The sequence below is a fragment of the Triticum dicoccoides genome, chromosome 5B, assembly GCF_002162155.2.
Source record: "Triticum dicoccoides isolate Atlit2015 ecotype Zavitan chromosome 5B, WEW_v2.0, whole genome shotgun sequence".
NCBI lineage: Eukaryota > Viridiplantae > Streptophyta > Magnoliopsida > Poales > Poaceae > Triticum > Triticum dicoccoides.
This window is the reverse complement of record NC_041389.1, coordinates 486,257,231-486,275,427: the sequence shown is the minus strand read 5'-3', so window position 1 is coordinate 486,275,427 and position 18,197 is coordinate 486,257,231. Positions and strand designations below refer to the sequence as shown.

The 18,197-nt window shown below is 55.3% G+C and overlaps 1 protein-coding gene across 1 annotated transcript in view; it reads left to right on the top strand.

Annotated features, from left to right (window-relative positions):
* The window catches only part of LOC119309824 (4-hydroxyphenylacetaldehyde oxime monooxygenase-like), a 19,297-nt gene extending 13,994 nt beyond the window's left edge, over positions 1 to 5,303 (top strand). Inside the window, exon 4 of the mRNA XM_037585735.1 lies at positions 3,533 to 5,303. Within this exon, the coding sequence (XP_037441632.1) occupies positions 3,533 to 5,089 (1,557 nt within the window). The 3' untranslated portion in view covers positions 5,090 to 5,303. The remainder of the gene's footprint in view (positions 1 to 3,532) is intronic.
* The last annotated feature ends 12,894 nt before the right edge of the window (positions 5,304 to 18,197 follow it).

Sequence of the window (18,197 nt, the reverse complement as noted above, 5' to 3'; positions counted from 1 at the left end):
AGGTTGGGGAGGGGGAGGCAGGCGAGGAGGGGGGTGGTGGCGGGGATGATGGTGGTGACGGGAAGGGGGTTGACAACAAGGATGGCTGCGTGGCAACGCAAAGCTACCAAAGCAGGTTCCTGCTACTGAGGAGCAGAAGTGGCTCATTGAGCCCACGGGAAAAGAGTAAGTGGTTCATTATTTTGCTTGTCACATGCATATTCTGGTTGTTATTTATTTTGCTTGTCACATGCTAATAGTTCATTCTTTTGCAGCAACTGGATATATTCTAAAGGGGTCCATATTCCCAACGGCCTCATCACCGTCTTGCTGAAGTTATACTGGCCGGGGTTGTACTGTCCGGATCCAGTCAGGCAGCCGGACCGTCGTGTTTTGGCCACGAGCTGGGACCACTGGGAAGCGGCCCTCCACGCGGACCATGAGACCCATGCCAAGGCCATGATCACTACTTTCTGGGTGAGTTCTCTTCAGAAGCACAAGTCCATTATAGTTTCATGAATGATTTAACTCATGGCTTCTTCCATTATTGTTTCATGCATGATTGTAGAAATTCTATCGAGTTCTTCCGGAGCACAGGGCTAGAGCAGACCAGATCATGCTGCGCCAATGCAAGAAGAAGGCCCGCCAGATGTAGTACGAGGTGTGCTATGTGGCCATCTCGACATACTACCACGACGTTCTTGGTGTGAAGATGACCAAGGAAGAAGCGCGGAGGATGGGCATTACCTTAGAGAGGCCCGAGTACTTGGCGGTAAGTATAAAAGATTTTTCATTATGCTTTCATATGTTATGCTTTCATTATGCTTTCATATATTATGCTTTCATTATGCTTTCATTACCATGTGGTACATTTCACCGTTTCATGTTGACATGTCATTATGCTTTTATTATGTAGGTGTGTCCAAATTGGTGTTATGGAAAAGACGAGTCCTGGGAAGCATTGGTGGATCTTTGGTGTGATGAGGCTGGAGCCTGGGCGGCTATGAGAATCAAAAATAAGGCTAACCGAGGGAAGGAGGGAGTACATGCTCAAGGAAACCGAAACCACTATCTCCACAAGGCAGTTAATGTATGACTAACCCCATTAAACATTCTTGTTCTTCTATTTACCATCACTTTCTTATGTATGACTAACATCTGTTTGGTGGTGCAGGAGGAGAAACTAAAGCGGCCGCTCTCACACATGCAGGCGTGGGAGATCGCCCATACGCGGAAGGGCCCCAAGCCTGGCGAGCCCAAGTACTACGGCAAGAAGACCGCGTGGAGGAAGGAGGCCTACTCCGCAGCGTATCTGAAGTTACATCCTGACACACCTGACCCCATTGCGGCTGATCTGGACGACAGGGCGGTGGTGAGCATGGGGCCCAAGGAGCACGGTCGGGAGGCGGTTCTCGATGCTGTGGTCACTCCGACTATCTCCTACACACAGCTCCGTTGGATCGACCCGAGCCTGAGCCAGCACACGAGCCAGCCAGTGTCCAGTTCACAGTCCCTCTTTCAGGAGCAACAATCTGTAAGTATTTTCCCTCTTATCTTCATTGCTCACTTTATTTTCCGCATCTAGTAGTTTTATGAGTTCCTTCATGTCATATCGTAGGCCTACCTGGAGTACACACGCCAGGAGACCATGGCATGGCATCAGAGGCTTCATGAACACCAAGTGCAGAGGGATCGCCAGCTGGAGCAGGCTTTTCAGGAAATGGCGGCTGGCAGGTGTCCTCAGTTGCAACCAGCACAATGCCCTCCAGCACAACCAGTGCTGCTGACCTTTGAGGAGTTTGTGGCACAGAACGCTGGCCCCTCGCCGGTTAGTTCATCCCCAATCTATTCACCCAAAGCATGTCATGCCTTTCAACACAGTCATATATCCCATTAATATGTCTTTTCAACATCCAGGGAACAGGTGGATCTACCATTGGCGGTGGTCTTCACAACACTCTGGAGACACGGAGCCCGACCACTCCGATCCACGGAGGCGGAGGCGGAGGTGGAGGCGGTCTTGGCGGTAGCGCTGGCGGAAGCACTGACGACCTGGGCTTCGGCGCTCTTGGCGGTGACGACCTCCGCGGTGCTCGACGTCCTGGCGCTTAAGCCTTTGGGTCACATTGTGGCGGTTCTCGATGTTGTGATACTTATATGCTTGTGATGTTTCTTATCTTATTGTTGTTTGTGAGATTCTTATATGCTTGGTGGTGATGATACTTATATGTTTATGCTTTGCGATGTTTCTTATGATGTGTGATGCTGCTCCTTACTGTTACGTGATGTTCCTTCTTATATATGCTGCTTCTTATATATGCTATGTATATTCAAATGAATTGAGCTAAAAAGAAACAGAAAAAAGAAAAAAAACTGGACAGAAACTATGCCGACGGCCTAGCCGTCGGCATAGGCCTGGCGTGAGCTCCCAGTGGCTGACACGTGGCCGTCTATGCCGACGGCCTGGCCGTCGGCTTAGTTCTGCCCTAGGAGTGCCTAGTTGCCGACACATGGCACGTCTATGCCGACGGCCTAGCCGTCGGCATAGTTCTAAACTAAGCCAACGGCTAGGCCTCGGCATAGGCAAGCCCCCAGGAGCAACGGCGACTCGCCATGTGGCACCTCTATGCCGACGGCCTGGCCGTCGACTTAGTTTAGAACTATGCCGACGGCCAGGCCGTCGGCATAGAGGTGCCACATGGCGAGTCGCCGTTGGTCAGCAGTTGACGGCAGCCACCGTTAGGCGATGGCGTTGCCGACGGCCAGGGCCGTTGGCATAGATGTACGGCCACCGTCGGGATAGGGTCTATGCCGACGGCCTTTCTATGCCGACGGTCATCCTGGCTACGCCGACGGATATGTTGCCGACGACCCTATGCCGACGGGGGCCGTCGGCATAGGCCTGTCCCGACGGCTAGTCAGGGCTATGCCGACGGCCCTGGCCGTCGGCATAGGGCGCGATTCCGGTAGTGTCTCTAGCTAACATTAAACAGTTGCCAAAATTTGACATGCCAATTTTTGGCATCAAACCAATTAATCTCCTAATCTTCACAGTCAAAAGTTGCCAACATTTGGTAACCTTTTATGTGATTGGCAACGAAAATTGGTATGCAATCAATCTCTAGCCAACATTTAACGGTTGCCAAAATTTTGCATGCCAATTTTTGGCATCAAACCAATTAGCCTCCTAATCTCCCCCATCAAAAGTTGCCAACATTTGGCAACCTTTTGTGTGATTGGCAACAAAAAATGGCATGCAACCAATCTTTAGCCAACATTTAACAGTTGTCAATATTTGGCATGCCAATTTTTGGCATCAAATCAATTAGCCTCTTAATCTCCATCATCAAAAGTTGCCAACATTTGGCAACCTTTTGGATTATTGGCAACGAAAATTGATATGCTACCAATCTCTAGCCAACATTTAACAGTTGCTAAAATTTGACATGCCAATTTCGGCATCAAACCAATTAGCCTCCTAATCTCCCCCAACACTTTATAAACCCCCGACGACCGTCCACGAGCAGCAGCATCTCGTCGGTGAGCGAACTAGCTAAAACCTTCGGCCGAGGTGATGGATATCTCACTACCCCAGCAATGGCTCCTCCTCCTCCTAGCCGGCATCCTCCTCCCCGTCGTCTCGTACCTGCTAGTGACGAAGCACAGAGCCGAGGAAGGGCGGCTGAAGCTGCCGCCGGGCCCGAAGCCGGTGCCGGTGCTCGGCAACCTGCACCAACTGGGCTCTCTACCGCATCGCAACCTGCGCGACCTGGCCGGGCGGCACGGCCCCGTCATGCTACTCCGCCTCGGCGCGGTGACGACGGTGGTGGTCTCGTCCGCGGCTGCGGCGCGCGACGTGATGAAGGCCCACGACGCCGAGTGCTGCAGCCGCCCCGCATCGCCGGGCCCCGCGCGGCTCTCCTACGGGCGCAAGAGCGTCTCGTTCTCGCCATACGGCGCCTACTGGCGCGACATGCGCGGACTCTTCGCCGCGGAGCTCCTCGGCACGCGCGGCGTCAGAGCCGCCTGGGCCGCACGGCGGGAGCAGGTGGACAGGCTCATGGCCGCCCTGGGCAGCGCTGCGGGGCCGGTGTCGTTGGATGAGCACGTGTTCCGTGTCGCCGACGGCGTCATCGGCACGGTGGCGTACGGGAGCGTGTACGGCGCGGAGGCGTTCGCGGGCAAGTACGAGCGGTTCCAGCATGTGCTACAGGAGGCCGTGGACATGTCGGCCAGCTTCTCCGCCGAGGACTTCTTCCCCAACGCCGCCGGCCGCCTCCTCGACCGGCTCGCCGGCATCGTCGCGCGCCGGGAGAGGATCTTCAGAGACCTCGACGGCTTCTTCGAGGTAGTGCTGGAGCAGCACCTGGACCCCGCGCGCCCAAAGCCGGAGAGCGGCGGCGGCGACCTGGTGGACGCCCTCGTTAGAATCTGCGAGGAGCACGGATTCACGAGGGACCACGTCAAGGCTGTCCTCCTGGACGCGTTCATCGGCGGCGTTGACACGAGCTCCGTGACGATCCTCTGGGCGATGTCGGAGCTGATCCGGAAGCCGCAGGTGCTGAAGAAAGCGCAGGAGGAGATCAGGGCCGCGATCGCTGGCAATGAGCAGCGGGTGCAGCCGGATGACCTGTCGAAGCTGACCTACCTGAAGATGGTCGTCAAAGAGACCCTGCGGCTGCACCCGCCGATTACGCTGCTTCTGCCGCGGGAGACGCTGCGGCGGGTGGAGATCGGCGGCTACGACGTGCCGGTGGGGACGCGGGTGCTGGTGAACGCGTGGGCCATCGGGAGGGACCCCGCGAGCTGGGGCCAGGACGCGGCGGAGTTCGAGCCGGAGAGGTTCGAGGCCGGCGGGAGGCACGACAAGGTGGACTTCCGCGGCGCTCACTTGGAGCTGATGCCGTTCGGCGCCGGCCGGCGAATCTGCCCTGCACTGGCCATGGGGGTGGCGAACGTGGAGTTCACGTTGGCCAACATGTTGTACGGCTTCGAGTGGGAGCTGCCGGAGGGGACGTTGGCCGAGAAGGTGAGCATGGAGGAGGCCGGTAGGCTGACCTTCCACCGCAAGACTCCGCTGGTGCTCCTGCCTACCCCATACGTAGTATGACAAGCTCTGCTGCTCTGGTAGTGGTATATCGAGTTTATACATCTGGCAAATATATCTAAGTTAGTAGAACAAATGAAGAAAATTGATACATGTGCGCGTCTTGGACTGCTAACATGAATCAGTCTTTTTTATGTTTTGAGTTCCAGCACAAATTTGCTCCGACTTTATACATCGGATCTTGTGAGTAAAGTTGAAATATAATGGGACTATGATTGATTTGAAACAGCCGAAAAAAGAATGTGACTGACTATGTGTAAGTCCATTGAAATCCGCCCTCGATCTCTGATCTAACGGCTGCTAAGTCATTTCCCACCTCCCAATGCTTTCTTCCTCCCGACGCACATCTTCTTCCAACCGTCCCCACGGACCACCGGCCGAACCGTCAGCCACCACCGCCCGCGGCCGGCGGCGCTCCTGCGCAGCCTCGTCGCCACGCCCTCCCCGAAACCTCCTCCCACTGTCGTGCTACCAACGCCCCCGATCATCCCTCTAGCCCCGGTGCCGATGAGATTTTCCGCGGACGAACTTGCACCGCCGCCGTGCTGCCGGCCCCGGTGCCGATTTGAGTTAGTCTTTTTTATGTTTTTGAGTTCCAGCATAAATTTGCTCCGACTTTATATATCGGATCCTGTGAGTAAAGTTGAAATATAATGGGAGCATAATTGATTCGAAACAGAGGAAACAAGAATCTCCCCAAGTAGGGGCGTGTAAAATTAATATGACTCCACTAAAAGTCTAACGTCAGATTTTTTACAATAACAAAATCGAACGATTTTTACGACAATTTGTGTTTGCGGAGGATGACAAATTTAGTTGGTAAGCATGGCAAATCCGGTCCAGTTCATTTTTTATCAGAAAATTGTCGTGTTCGTAAACTAGATTTGTCATCCTCACGTCAACTAAATTTGCATAAAAAATGTTCGTTTTCCATGCTTAAATATCTAATGTCAGATTTTTAGCATAACCAAATTAATAAGGCGATATCAACATTCTTTTATGCATCAATCCATGAAAAACATAAGTGTTGCCTCTCAAAAATAGTCAACAGTTGCACGGGCGTACGGTTTCTTTCACATCTCATACTATTTTATTTATCAAGCATAAAAAAATTCAGTATGCACATATTTTGTATGAATTAAGGAATAGCCAAGCAAACATGTGCATTTATATTCCGCCTGATTAGTTTTAACCATTTAGGCATCCACTTTGTTGTGCTCAGGCTGCCTTCTCAAATACTTTGAAAGAGAAAACAGATTTTGCCCATTAGATCCGGATATTTTTTTAACTAGCGAAGAAAGAAAGTCGGATGAAGAGCAGCGGGTATCCCAATGTGACACCCTCGATTCAATCGTACACTAATCATACACGCAAATGTGTACGATCAAGATTAGAGACTCACGGGAAGATATCATAACACAACTGTAGACACAAATTAAAATAATACAAGCTTTATATTACAAGCCAGGGGCGTCGAGGGCTCGAATACAAACAAGTCAGCGGAAGCAGCAATATCTGAGTACAAACATAAGTTAAGCAAGTTTGCCTTAAAAAGGCTAGCACAAAAGCATCCACGATCGAAAAGGCAAGGCCACCTGCCTGAGAGCCTCCTAGCTACTCCTGGTCGTCAGCGGTCTCCACGTAGTAGTAGGCACCCTCGAGGTTGTAGTAGTCGTCGGTGGTGGCATCTGGCTCCTGGAATCCACCACTTGGTTGCAACAACCAGAAAGAAGAAAGAAAGGGGAAAAGGGGTAGCAAAGCAACCGTGAGTACTCATCCAAAATACTCGCAAGCAATGATCTACACTACTTATGCATCGGTATCAATGAAAGGGGTAGTATCTGTGTACTAACTGCAGAATGCCAGAATAAGAGGGGGAGAAGCTAGTCCTATCGAAGACTAGCATCTTCAAGGAATTTCAAGCATCATGCAGCATCACAAGAGATAAGAGAAGAATAAGTTAAAGTAGTAGTAGTGTCATCAACCTCGCCAAGAGATCCTTCCTTGACTCCCTGCGAGAAAGCAATCCCAGAGCCATACTATCTAGTTCTCATCTCATATGTCAAGTTCTAGTTGTATCGATCAGGATACAACTCCAAGTGTCCGTTACCGTAGGACAGGCTATCGATAGATGTTTTCTTCCCTGCAGGGGTGCACCAACTTACCCACCACGCTCGATTAACTCCGGACGGACACACTTTCCTGGGTCATGCTCGGCCTCGGCCAAACAATACGCCGCAACCCGACCTAGGCTTAAAAGAGAGGTCAGCACGCCGGACTAAACCTATGCCCCCAGGGGTCTTGGGCAATCGCCCCGGGAACTCCCGCACGTTGCGAGGGCAGCCGGTGAGCAGACCCTACCTCCTTAAAAAGGCAGGTGCTTACGTAGTCCAACCTGGCGCACGCCGCTCAGTCGCATGACGTCTACTAAGTTTCGGATGATGCATACGACGTAGAACACCCATACTATGCCCACGTGATGGTTAGTGCTATCAAGCCAGAGCCCCCTCGGATCAAATATCCAAACCATTAGTGTGTTGGTAGTGCGGTCACGACCAGAGACTCACGAAAGATGTGACCCCGTCGCCCCGTCTCAAGGACTTACGGCAAGGGCTAAGAATGCCCGGCCATGCCTCGTATTCAACTCCCGGGTACCCTCCAGGCCAACCCATCTCCACATCACTCGCGGGTATCCCTCAGGGCCGATCCGCCTTTCCAAGTAACAGTTGTAAAGTCCAAGTATCCGTGTGTCCAAACACCAAGGGGAAACCCCGAGGAATCACCCTCGGTGGATTCCACTCGTTGTAATCATCAAGGTAAACGTAAGAGGAACCACCCTCGAGGTTCACACTTGATGGGTTGCACGACAGAGTCGTATCGGAAGTGGTTAAGGCAGAATCACCCTCGATGACCATGACCGAATAGCTACACTACATGGTTAACATCAGAAGTGCTGATGAGGTCTCACCCTCGGCACTCAATAGTAACCCAGTAGTGTCGAGCAAGTAAGGGGAAAGTAATGTGCGGTGTTGGGGCCTGATCTTCGATCCCGTTGATCGGGTCTTCGATGATGAAGCAGGGACAACAAGGACAAGGTGGGGTCACTGATGGATCACTAACCAACCTATACTAAGCAGTTTAGGATAAGCGGGTAGGTAACAATAAGCAGGTTACAAAAGCAGGCTATGCATCAGAATAGGAGCAAAGAATTACAGTAGTAAAATCTAATGCAAGCATGAGAGAATGTAATGAGTGATATCGGGATGATCAAAGGGGGGGCTTGCCTGGAAGCTCTCCTGCAAAGGAAGAAGGGCCGTTGGAGACGTAGTCGATAACAGGGGTAGCATCAGTCGCGGGGTCTACTGGAGAGAAGAGTGGAAGAAACAATAAATATAAAGCAAACAAAGCATCATAAAGCATAACATGGCAATACGCAGCGCTAGGAGTGTTGTAATGTAGTGCTGCACGATACAGGTGAAGGGGTAATTCAACCGGGAAGGAATTCCCGGTTCCGGACCCGTGTCAGACAGATGACCGGAGGGGAATGTTCCATGTTCAGATAGTTAGAGGCATCTAACAACTAAACAGATAGCGTATTCGAATTCCTCTCGTCGTAGTGAGCAACTTTCATGTAGAAAACATTTTCACCCGAGCTATGGTTAATTTTCTATGATTTTCGAAGTTTAAAGCATTTTCTAAACTTAGTGGAATTAATTTAAATAAATAAATCGTAATATCCAGAATAGTAACAGATGACGTCAGAATGACATCATCATGATGTAAGTGGTCAACAGCAGCTGTTCAGGTCAAACCTGACAGCTGGGTCCTACACATCAGTGGCCCAGTTAATAAAACATGGTTAGTTTTAACTAAATAGGTTAATTACCTAGTGGGGCCTACTACCAGTGTCACATTAGTAAACTAATTAACTAAATTAACCTAAAACATTTATTAGGCGGGTGGGACCCGCATGTCAGTGACTGGTCTAACCCAGTCAGCGGGTTCAATTAGTCAACCGGGCCAGCGGGACCCGTTGGGCCCACTGGCTAGTGGCACAGGTGGTGCCACGCAGGCACCACGTCAACACCACACACGGCTGGACGACGACGGGCGCCGCGGCGTGGGGAACGACGGAGCCGGGGTGGCGCAGGGGGCACCGCACGCGAGCAACAAGGGCGGGGCGCGGCGGCGGTGATGGAGGGAGGTGTTGCCGTCAGCGGCGGGGGGCGGAGGCGTGGGGCCTGGGCTTCAGCAGCAGGCGCAGTAGCTATCGGCGGCAAACGGCGGCACAAGGCAGACGCAGTTGCGGCAGCAAGCGGGCAAGCCGGGTGTGGTCAGGGAGGCGGCGGGCGCGGGCGGAGGGCAGCGCTAGCAGCAGCCAGCGACATCAAGCAGGAGTGGTAGCAGGTAAGAAGAGCAACGGCAACAGCTAGGGGGCAAGCGGGGCAAGGATGTGCGCAGGCGGGCGCACGCGCGGTCTGGTGTGGCCGGGCGCCGGCCAGGGAGCTCGCGGGCGCAGCGGCGTTTACGTGCCAGCACGGGTTGGCGAAGGCGGATCAGCTAGAGGAGGCGTGCGGGAGCGTGAGCTCGTCGAGAGCTGGACGGGGCAGCGCGGCGACCTACGGCAGGGGGAAAATGGAAGCGGGAAGAAGGGGCTGCGAGAGGAGCTCACCTAGCAGGCACAAGGGGGGCCCGTGATCGCTTAGGAGCAGCAGATGTGGCCGGACTCGACGGGGCTCGGGGTGGCCAGAGACGACGACGAGGGAGGCGGCGTCCGACGAGGAAGTAGAGTCGGGGGCGGCGTAGTCATGCTCCTCGGCTCGGCTCGTAGTCGAAGGCAACGAGGCGGAGGGCGGCGAAGGCCCTGGCACGGTCCTAGGTGACGGGGACGGCAGAGAGCTCGTCGACGTCGGCGGTCATGGTGGGGGTGCGGTGGCGCGGTGGATCTGGAGAGCGAAAGCGGTGCGAGGAGGGGGAATGGATGGGGACGCCATGGGGAGTGGAGAAGGGATCGAGGAGTCGCGGCCTTATCCTCTCGCGGGGTTCATCGCCGGCGAGGTGGTTCGGCGGCGACCACCCTCTTGTAGCGACGGGGTCGGGGGAACAGAGAAACGACAGGGGAGGGGTGTGTGGGCCTGGACGGGCCAGGTAGCCCGGGGACACGAAGCCTTTTCCTTTCATTTAACTTAGCTTTTGTTTTTCTTTTAAAAACTTTTTCTGATTTCCAAATCTTTTCCAAACCAAAACAATTTTATAGATTATAAAACTTACACCTAAAATATCATTATGTTTTAGGCTACTGCCACAATTAGTTTAGCAATCAAATAAAACGGGTTAGCATTTTTATAAATTAAATAGCAATTAAACATTATTTAACCACTGTTTTATTTAGCTTAGGGCATTTAAGTACCTAAAAAATTGTTGGTTCACTATCAATATTTGTTATGGATTATTTGTCGCAAGATGAACATTTTATATTTCATGGCTGATAAATATGAATTTTTGACTTTAGATTGGATTTGAATTGAATTGTGATTTGGATCAAGTGAAGATTAGCAACAGTAACATGATGATATGGCATCATTAACAGGGGATTACTGTAGCATGACACTGGGGGTGTTACACCCAAGAATTCCAGGCCCTCTTTCAAATTAGTGTAAAGTTTGCACGTACGAATTTCCAAAGGTCGGGCTGATGCACATGCTCATGCATCCAAAAGGGACAGTTCAAAGTTGGCCCACGTATCTGGGAGGAATACGGGATAGACAGCATCGCTATACAACTTTATATACAAGAAGCGGCTCGAATCTAAACGTGAAAGGGCCGTGAAGATAACAAGCTCATCTGAGCTCCAGCTCAGAACAACACTTTCCCTGTGACGTCAAACTATACATGTATCATCCGAACTCCCAAGTGAAAAGTTTTTATTGCGCTAGAAAACTGAAGTCTATACTCCCTCTAATTACCAAAATGATGCATGCATGCCTCACTAGCTAGGGCCAACCGATGCCACATGACACATGTGTGATGAGCAACCTACATGTTTTTTGGCAGCATAATGATATGACATATGTGGTGAGCAAGTTCAAAACACTAGGGCCAACCGATGCAACTCTCAAAACGTAGAAGTGGCATGGCACGTGCCACCGGCCGGTCGGGTGGTGAGAAGACGGAGTGCACAAGTCATTGACCTGGATTTCTTTTTTCCATCTTTCCAAAGGGATCTAAAATAACAGTAAGACAACATTTAGGTGTCTTAAAATTAAGAGCGATGGCATATTATGGGAGCGACTAGCGCTCAGTCGACAGAGAATTAACTAATTAAAGTTGTTTGTACATAACTAAAAACATACTCCCTCCAATCTGAAATATAAGTCGCTAGAGAGATTTTTCGACCAGCGGCAAGAGTGATGGGACGGGGAGAGGGAGAGGACGGCGACGGGGCAAGAGTGATGGGACGGGGAGAGGGAAAGGGCGGCGACGGAGCGAGGGACTGGCTAGAGACGGGAAGAGGGAGTAATCGGCGGATCTAGATGTAGAGAGAGAGAGAGAGAGAGAGAGAGAGAGAGAGATGGGAAAATCTGGAGTGGATGGAGAGAGCGACTGGACTGCGGAAACAAGTGGTGGTGGACGAGGATAGTTTTGCAAAATGATTTTGTGACAGAATTTGCACTAGAAAAGCTAAAACGACATATATTTAGGTACGAAGGGAGTATTACCGAAAAAGGCTTTCGCCCCGCTTTATATTATAAAGCCAACCGCATAATAAGCATCCAACAAATCCAACACACAACAGACACACACACGGAGGTCTACAGGAGCCAAAATAGTACAACAAAGGGTCACAGCTGAGGGCACAGCACAACAAGCCCTAAACCCAAAATACGCACGCCACAGACCACATAGTCGCCAGGCGGACTAGTCAGGCTCAGGAGGAGGAGGCAGCAATGGGGGAGCCACGCGGAGCGCCATCGAGCGGAGATCGGAGAGGAGGGCGGTGATGACGTCCCGGTCCTGGGGGCGGCTAAGCGGCCGCCAAAACTGCAGGTAACCACACAATTTGAAGATTGCGTCAGTCGCACGACGACGTAGCACCTTCTGAATAACAAGCTTATTACGAATGTTCCAAAGCGTCCATGCGAGAACCCCCACGCACGGCCATCTAATATGGCGGTAGCGGGCAGGGCAGGCGTTAAGCTCGGCAAGCAGGTCGGGGAAGTTGGTATTACACCACTGTCCACCAACCGTTTCGCGGAAGCAGGCCCAAAGGAACTGGGCAGAGTGGCACGAGAAAAAGATGTGGTTAGCATCCTCAATGGTGCCACAGATGGGGCACCTCCCATCACCCGGGCCATTCCGCTTGAGGACCTCAACACCGGAGGGGAGCCGGCCACGGATCCATTGCCACAGGAAGATCTTGATCTTCAGCGGGAGACGGATATCCCAGACCAGGCTAAATGGTTCCATGGCCGACGATGGAGCAATGGCGCTGTATAAGGACTTCGTGGAGAAACGTCTAGAAGGCTCGAGGTGCCAGGACAGAACATCCCGGTCCTCCGCCACATCCATCGGCATAAGAGCAATGTCCTGGAGGAGGGAGTCCCAGGCGGCCACTTCAAGGGGGCCAAACGAGCGCCGGAAGGCGAGACGCCCTAAGTCAATAAGGGCCGTCTCGACCGAGACCCTAGGGTCAGCCGCAATGGCAAAGAGCTCAGGGAAACGCACCGCCAGGGGGGCGTCCCCTAGCCAACGGTCGAACCAAAACAGGGTCGAGGCTCCGGATCCAACAGATATAGAAGTGCCAATGCGTAGTACGGGAAGGAGCTGGATCACGGACTGCCAGAACTGAGAATCGCCCGTACGTTGGCAAAAGGCAAGAGGTTGGCCACGAAGGTATTTATTGCGGATGATGGTGAGCCAGAGGCCTCCCTCCCTGTTGGCAATACGCTACAACCAGCGAGTCAGGAGGGCAATGTTCATGCGTCGGGAAGAGAGGATCCCGAGACCCCCCTGGTCTTTGGGCTTGTAGATGTCGGACCAGCTCACCATATGGTACTTCTGTTTGTCGTCCGCGCCAACCCAGAAGAACCTCGACTGGTATTTGTCCACCTCCTGGTGGAGGGTCTCATGAAGGCAGTAGAAGCTCAAGAGGAACCAGAGGAGGCTCGCAAGCGAGGAATTGATAAGGATCACCCTGGCGGCTTTCGACAGCCAGTGACCCCTCCAGGGTTCAACCCTGCGCTACATCCTAGTCACCTTCGGTCGAAGATCCACGACGGTGAGTCTGGAGTCACTAATGGGCACCCCCAAGTAAGTGGTGGGGAAGGTGCCCAGGCGGCAGTTAAGCTGGTCCGCAATGGACGAGGCTTCGTCCGGGTTGTAGCCAAGGACCATCACTTCGCTCTTGTCGAAGTTAATGGTGAGTCCGGACATTTGTTGGAAGCATAAGAGGAGGAACTTCAGGTTGGCGATGTCGGACACGGAGCCTTCAACCATGATAATGGTGTCATCCGCATACTGGAGGAGGGAGACCCCTCCAGCGCCAACAAGGTGAGGGACAACGCCCCGAATATGACCGCAAGCCTTGGCCTTATCTAGGATGACCGCAAGGGCATCGACCACCATGTTAAAGAGGAACGAGGAGAACGGGTCACCCTGGCGAACCCCACATAAGGTGGGGAAGTAGGGCCCGATCTTACCGTTGATGTTGACCGCCGTCCGGCCGCAGGTGAAAGTTGCATAACCCGTGTCACCCAGTGGTCGTCGAAGCCCTTCCGAAGGAATACTTCCCGAAGGAAGGGCCAGTGGACCGTGTCATAGGCCTTGTGGAAGTCGAGCTTAAGGAACACCGCGCAGAGGTGCTTTGTTCGAACTTCGTGAAGGACTTCGTGGAAGACCAACACCCCATCCAAAATAAATCAGCCTTGGATGAAGGCGGACTGGTTGGGGTGGGTAATAGAGTCCGCAAGAAGGGTCACCCTATTGGCGTACCCCTTGGCTAGGATCCTGAAGATCACGTTGATCACGGTGATTGGGCGAAACTGGCGGATGTCCGAGGCCCCAAGAACTTTAGGGATGAGGGTAATGATCCCATAGTTCAGGCGCCCCAGGTCCATGGTCCTAGAAAAGAACTCGTCGAAGAGGGCCATAACCTCTGGCTTAATGGTCTGCCAGAATGTTTTAAAGAACAATACCGGCAGTACATCCGGGCCCGGGGCCGAGGAGGGGTTCATTCCTTTGATCGCCGCAAGGACCTCCTCCTCCGAGAAAGGTGCCACTAGAGCGTCATTGGCCTTGGCGGAAACAAGCTGGTCCTCCGACCAGGTATCGGGGGCCAGTGCAGCCCCACCCCGAGGGGTGGGGAAAAAGGGCTTTATAGAAGCCATCTATGTGAGCGCGGATGTCCGAGGGGCGAACAAGCTGAGAGTCACCTACCCACAGGGAATGAATGAAATTGCGGCGCCGCCGGCCGTTGGCAATCGCCTGGAAGTACGCCGTGTTGGCGTCGCCCTGGAGCACCGAACATTGGGTGCCGCGCATCCGCCAGTAGGCCTCCTCGTTAGTGTAGATGGCCCAGAGCTGGTCCTCGAGGTCATACCTCAACATCCACTCATCCGGGGAGATCCTGGATAGGTCTGCACGGGCGTCCAGGGCCTGGATAGCGCTTAAGATGGCCTTATTGCACTCACGAATATCCCGTCCAAGGTTCGCGCCCCAGCCCTTCATAAACTGGTGGGCTAGCTTGGCACAGAACTGCCAGGAGTCGACCACGGACATGGTGCGGTGGGGGGAGACGCGCGCGGCGGCCCACTTGGCCGCAACCGCCTCGCGGAACCCGGCTTGGTTGAGCCAGAAGGCCTCGAACCGAAACCGGGGGGAATGGCGGGGGCGTTCATCAGCCGTGGAGAGGAGGAGAGGGACATGGTCAGATCCGATCCTAGTAATAGCCTGAACCGAGGCCAGGGGGCATCTGAGCTCCCAATCCAGGGAAACTAAGACGCGGTCCAGGACAGACCGCGTCGGGTTCGCCTGGCGGTTAGTCCAGGTGAACCGAGCCCCCGTGCGCTCAAGCTCACGGAGGCCAAGCTCCGCGATGCAGTCATTAAACATCTGCATCTGGGGGCGATTAACCCGGTCGTTATTCTTCTCATCCGGGGAGCGGATGAGGTTAAAGTCCCCCCCCACCAGGACGGGTAGGGAGGACGCAGAGATCTTCTGCTGCAGCTCGGCGAGGAATGTCGGGGGGCGGCTGTGATCCGCCGGTCCGTAGACAATGATGACCTCCCATTTGAAGTTGTGCGCATGCTCGAAGATCTCCATACTGATGAAGAACCCGCCCCGATCCATACCTTCCACCTCAAAGGTGGCATCCTTAACACCTAAGAGGATGCCAGCTGAGTGGCCATTGTTCCCACTAGAAGGGAGCCAATGCCACGCGAACAGGTGGGAGCTAAGGCCGTCAAGCTCGGGGAGGGAGAAGTCGGTGCGCATGGTTTCTTGAATGGCGATGATGTCAATGTGCTCGTCCCGGATGTACTCAACAAGCTGGCGGCGACGACCGTCATAGCCGAAGTCACGAATGTTCTAGAAAAGGGCGCGCATCTAAACCGCCATGAAGAGGCTGCTTGACCCCAGGACAGTGGAAGCACTGTGGGCTCGAAGAGCGGCAGTGCGGGAGCGAGTGCGGCCCCGAACCTCCTCTACCGGCGTCCTCGAAGGCTGGGGTGCCGGGGTGCATAGGAGGCGGGCCCGTGTCTCAGCAAGTTTCCCATCGAGAATCTCACGGGCCTGGATAGCCGCAATCTGCTCCAAAGGGGGGCTAACCTCCCCCCTAAAAACTATGGCCGAGTCAAGGGCCACCTTTGCAAGGCGACCAAGCGGAACGGCTTCGAGAGCAGAGAAAGGGCAACTGGAAGAACTAGAAGGAATGTCGGTCGCACCTGTCTCGAGGTTCCGGCCGCAGCCCGGGTCTCAGCCCGCTCGGAGATGGACGGCGCCGGGAGGCCGGCCGGGCGGTCTGCGTCGAGCCAGGCGCTGCGGCGGGAGGCCGTCATCGGGGTCGACGAGGCCCGAGCCCGGCAGACGTAGGACACCGAACGAGGCGGGTGTGGGGCGACGGGGGTGACCACCTCCCCGGAGGTCACCAACAGCAGACGAGTCGGGGAAGCAAACGCCGGGGGGATCAGACAAGCACCAGACACCGCCTGAGGGGAGGGCGGGTCCAGTGCCGGTGGATCCAGGGCCGGCACGTCGACCACCGAGGCCGAGGAGGGGGCAGGAGGGGAGGCAGGTGGCGGCGGCGCATCCGCCCCAGAGGGGTCCAACAGGGGGACCAGAGGGGGGAGGCTCCAACATCGGTGAGGCCGGAGGCAGCAGAGATGCCGGGGACGGAGATGGGGGGTCCTTGGCCACCACAGGCAGGACACACGGCGAGCGCGGCGAAGATGCCGGGAGGACGAGGAGGCTGACGCTGGGGATGTCGCTGAGCTCGGCCGAGGAGGAGGGAGAGGAGCCAGGCAGTATGGAGGTGGCGGCCTCGGAGGAGAGGGCCAACCCACGCGACCGGCCCACACCCGAGCCCCCCCGCCCCAGAGGGGGAGAGGGGTCCCGAGAGGGGGAGCGGCTACGGCTAGAGTGCTCGTCGTCGTCCTCCGGGTCCTCGTGGCGGGAGGGGCGCGGACGGCGGTAGTGGGGATCGTCGCGGGAGTCCGCACCGCCCCCACCAAAGTGGCCCACAGGAAAGTGACGAGGACGGCCGACGTGGTTGGGGGGCTCGGGGTAGAACTTGAGGTCAAATCCCGGGTCGTTGAAGAACACTCGAACTGTGGCACGGAGGGTGGAGGAGTCCAGACACTTGACCTTGACACAGACCTCCTCCTCCTTGCGGAGAGAGAGGTCTTCCACCACCACCACCTTGCCCAGGAGCTTGGACATGCTCCAGATCACCTTCTCAGAGCGGGCGATGTCAGGAAGGCCCGCTATGAGAATCCAAGCGGTGTCCAGCACGGCAACCGCCTTGGGATCCAACAGGGGCTTAGAGATGTTGATGACGAGTTTGTTGAGGGCGAGGATGATGTCATCTCTACGGGTGCAGAGGCCCAGGCTGAGAGCGTCGGGGAAGACCACAGTGAAGGAGCTGTCAGAGGTCGGAGTCACCTGCCAGTCCCAGACACGACGGCAGAGGTGGTTAAGCTCCGCCTCGATCATCTCAGGCGAGGCGACCCCGACCCCCACAATGGACACGACAGCAAGGAGTGAAGGGGACGGAGGGGGGACGTCCTCCACCTCGATGTGGAAGAAACTGAGTCCCTCGATGCCATGGCCGTACATCATGAGCTCCTCAGTCATCGGTCGGTCGGGGCAGAGAACCGCCGGATGGCCCGGTTCCTTGCAGAGGTAGCACGTCGGCGGGTTGGGGCAGTCAACCTGGAAGTGGCCAACCACACCGCAGTTGAAGCACGAAGGAAGGTCGCGGGGGGCACCAGAGATGGGTGCGCCTGAAGACGCGGGGGCCAGAGCCGCGGTAGCGGGGGTGCGGGCAACACCCTGCTTCTTCTTCTTCTTGGCGCCTTGGCGGCCATGGGCCCCGGGGCCCCCGTTACCCGGAGGATGGCTCGGCTGGGTCCGTGGGGGCTGGTACCGGCGGGTGGCCGCAGCGTCAGAGGGCTCAGCCCGAGGGGGTGGCGACGCGGGGCGCTCATGGCGACGCGCGGGCAAGGGGGAGCGGGGCCGGTCACGACGGCTGTCCCGGGAGGGGGAGAGCCGGCTGTCGGTCCGCACCGGGGAGCGGCCCGCCATGCGTCCGGGCGAGTGACGGTCGAGGCGAGGCGGTGAGCGCCGGGGGTTGCGGGGCGGCGAGCGATGGGACTCGCGATAATCGCGGGCCGGCGACTGGCGGGAGTCCCGAGAGGGGGAACGACGAGGTTCACGCGGCCGGGACCGGCGCGAGTCGCACGCTGGAGCCCGGCGGCCGTCGAGGCCGTCGCGGTTGGCCAGCTGACGGCGGAGGTCGGCCTCGTGCTGCTGGCCCTCAGGCGAGGCGTGGCCCGACGGGCGAGGGTCCTCCAGGGGGCGCTTGGGGCGCCCAAAACCGTCTCCCCAGGAGCGAGTC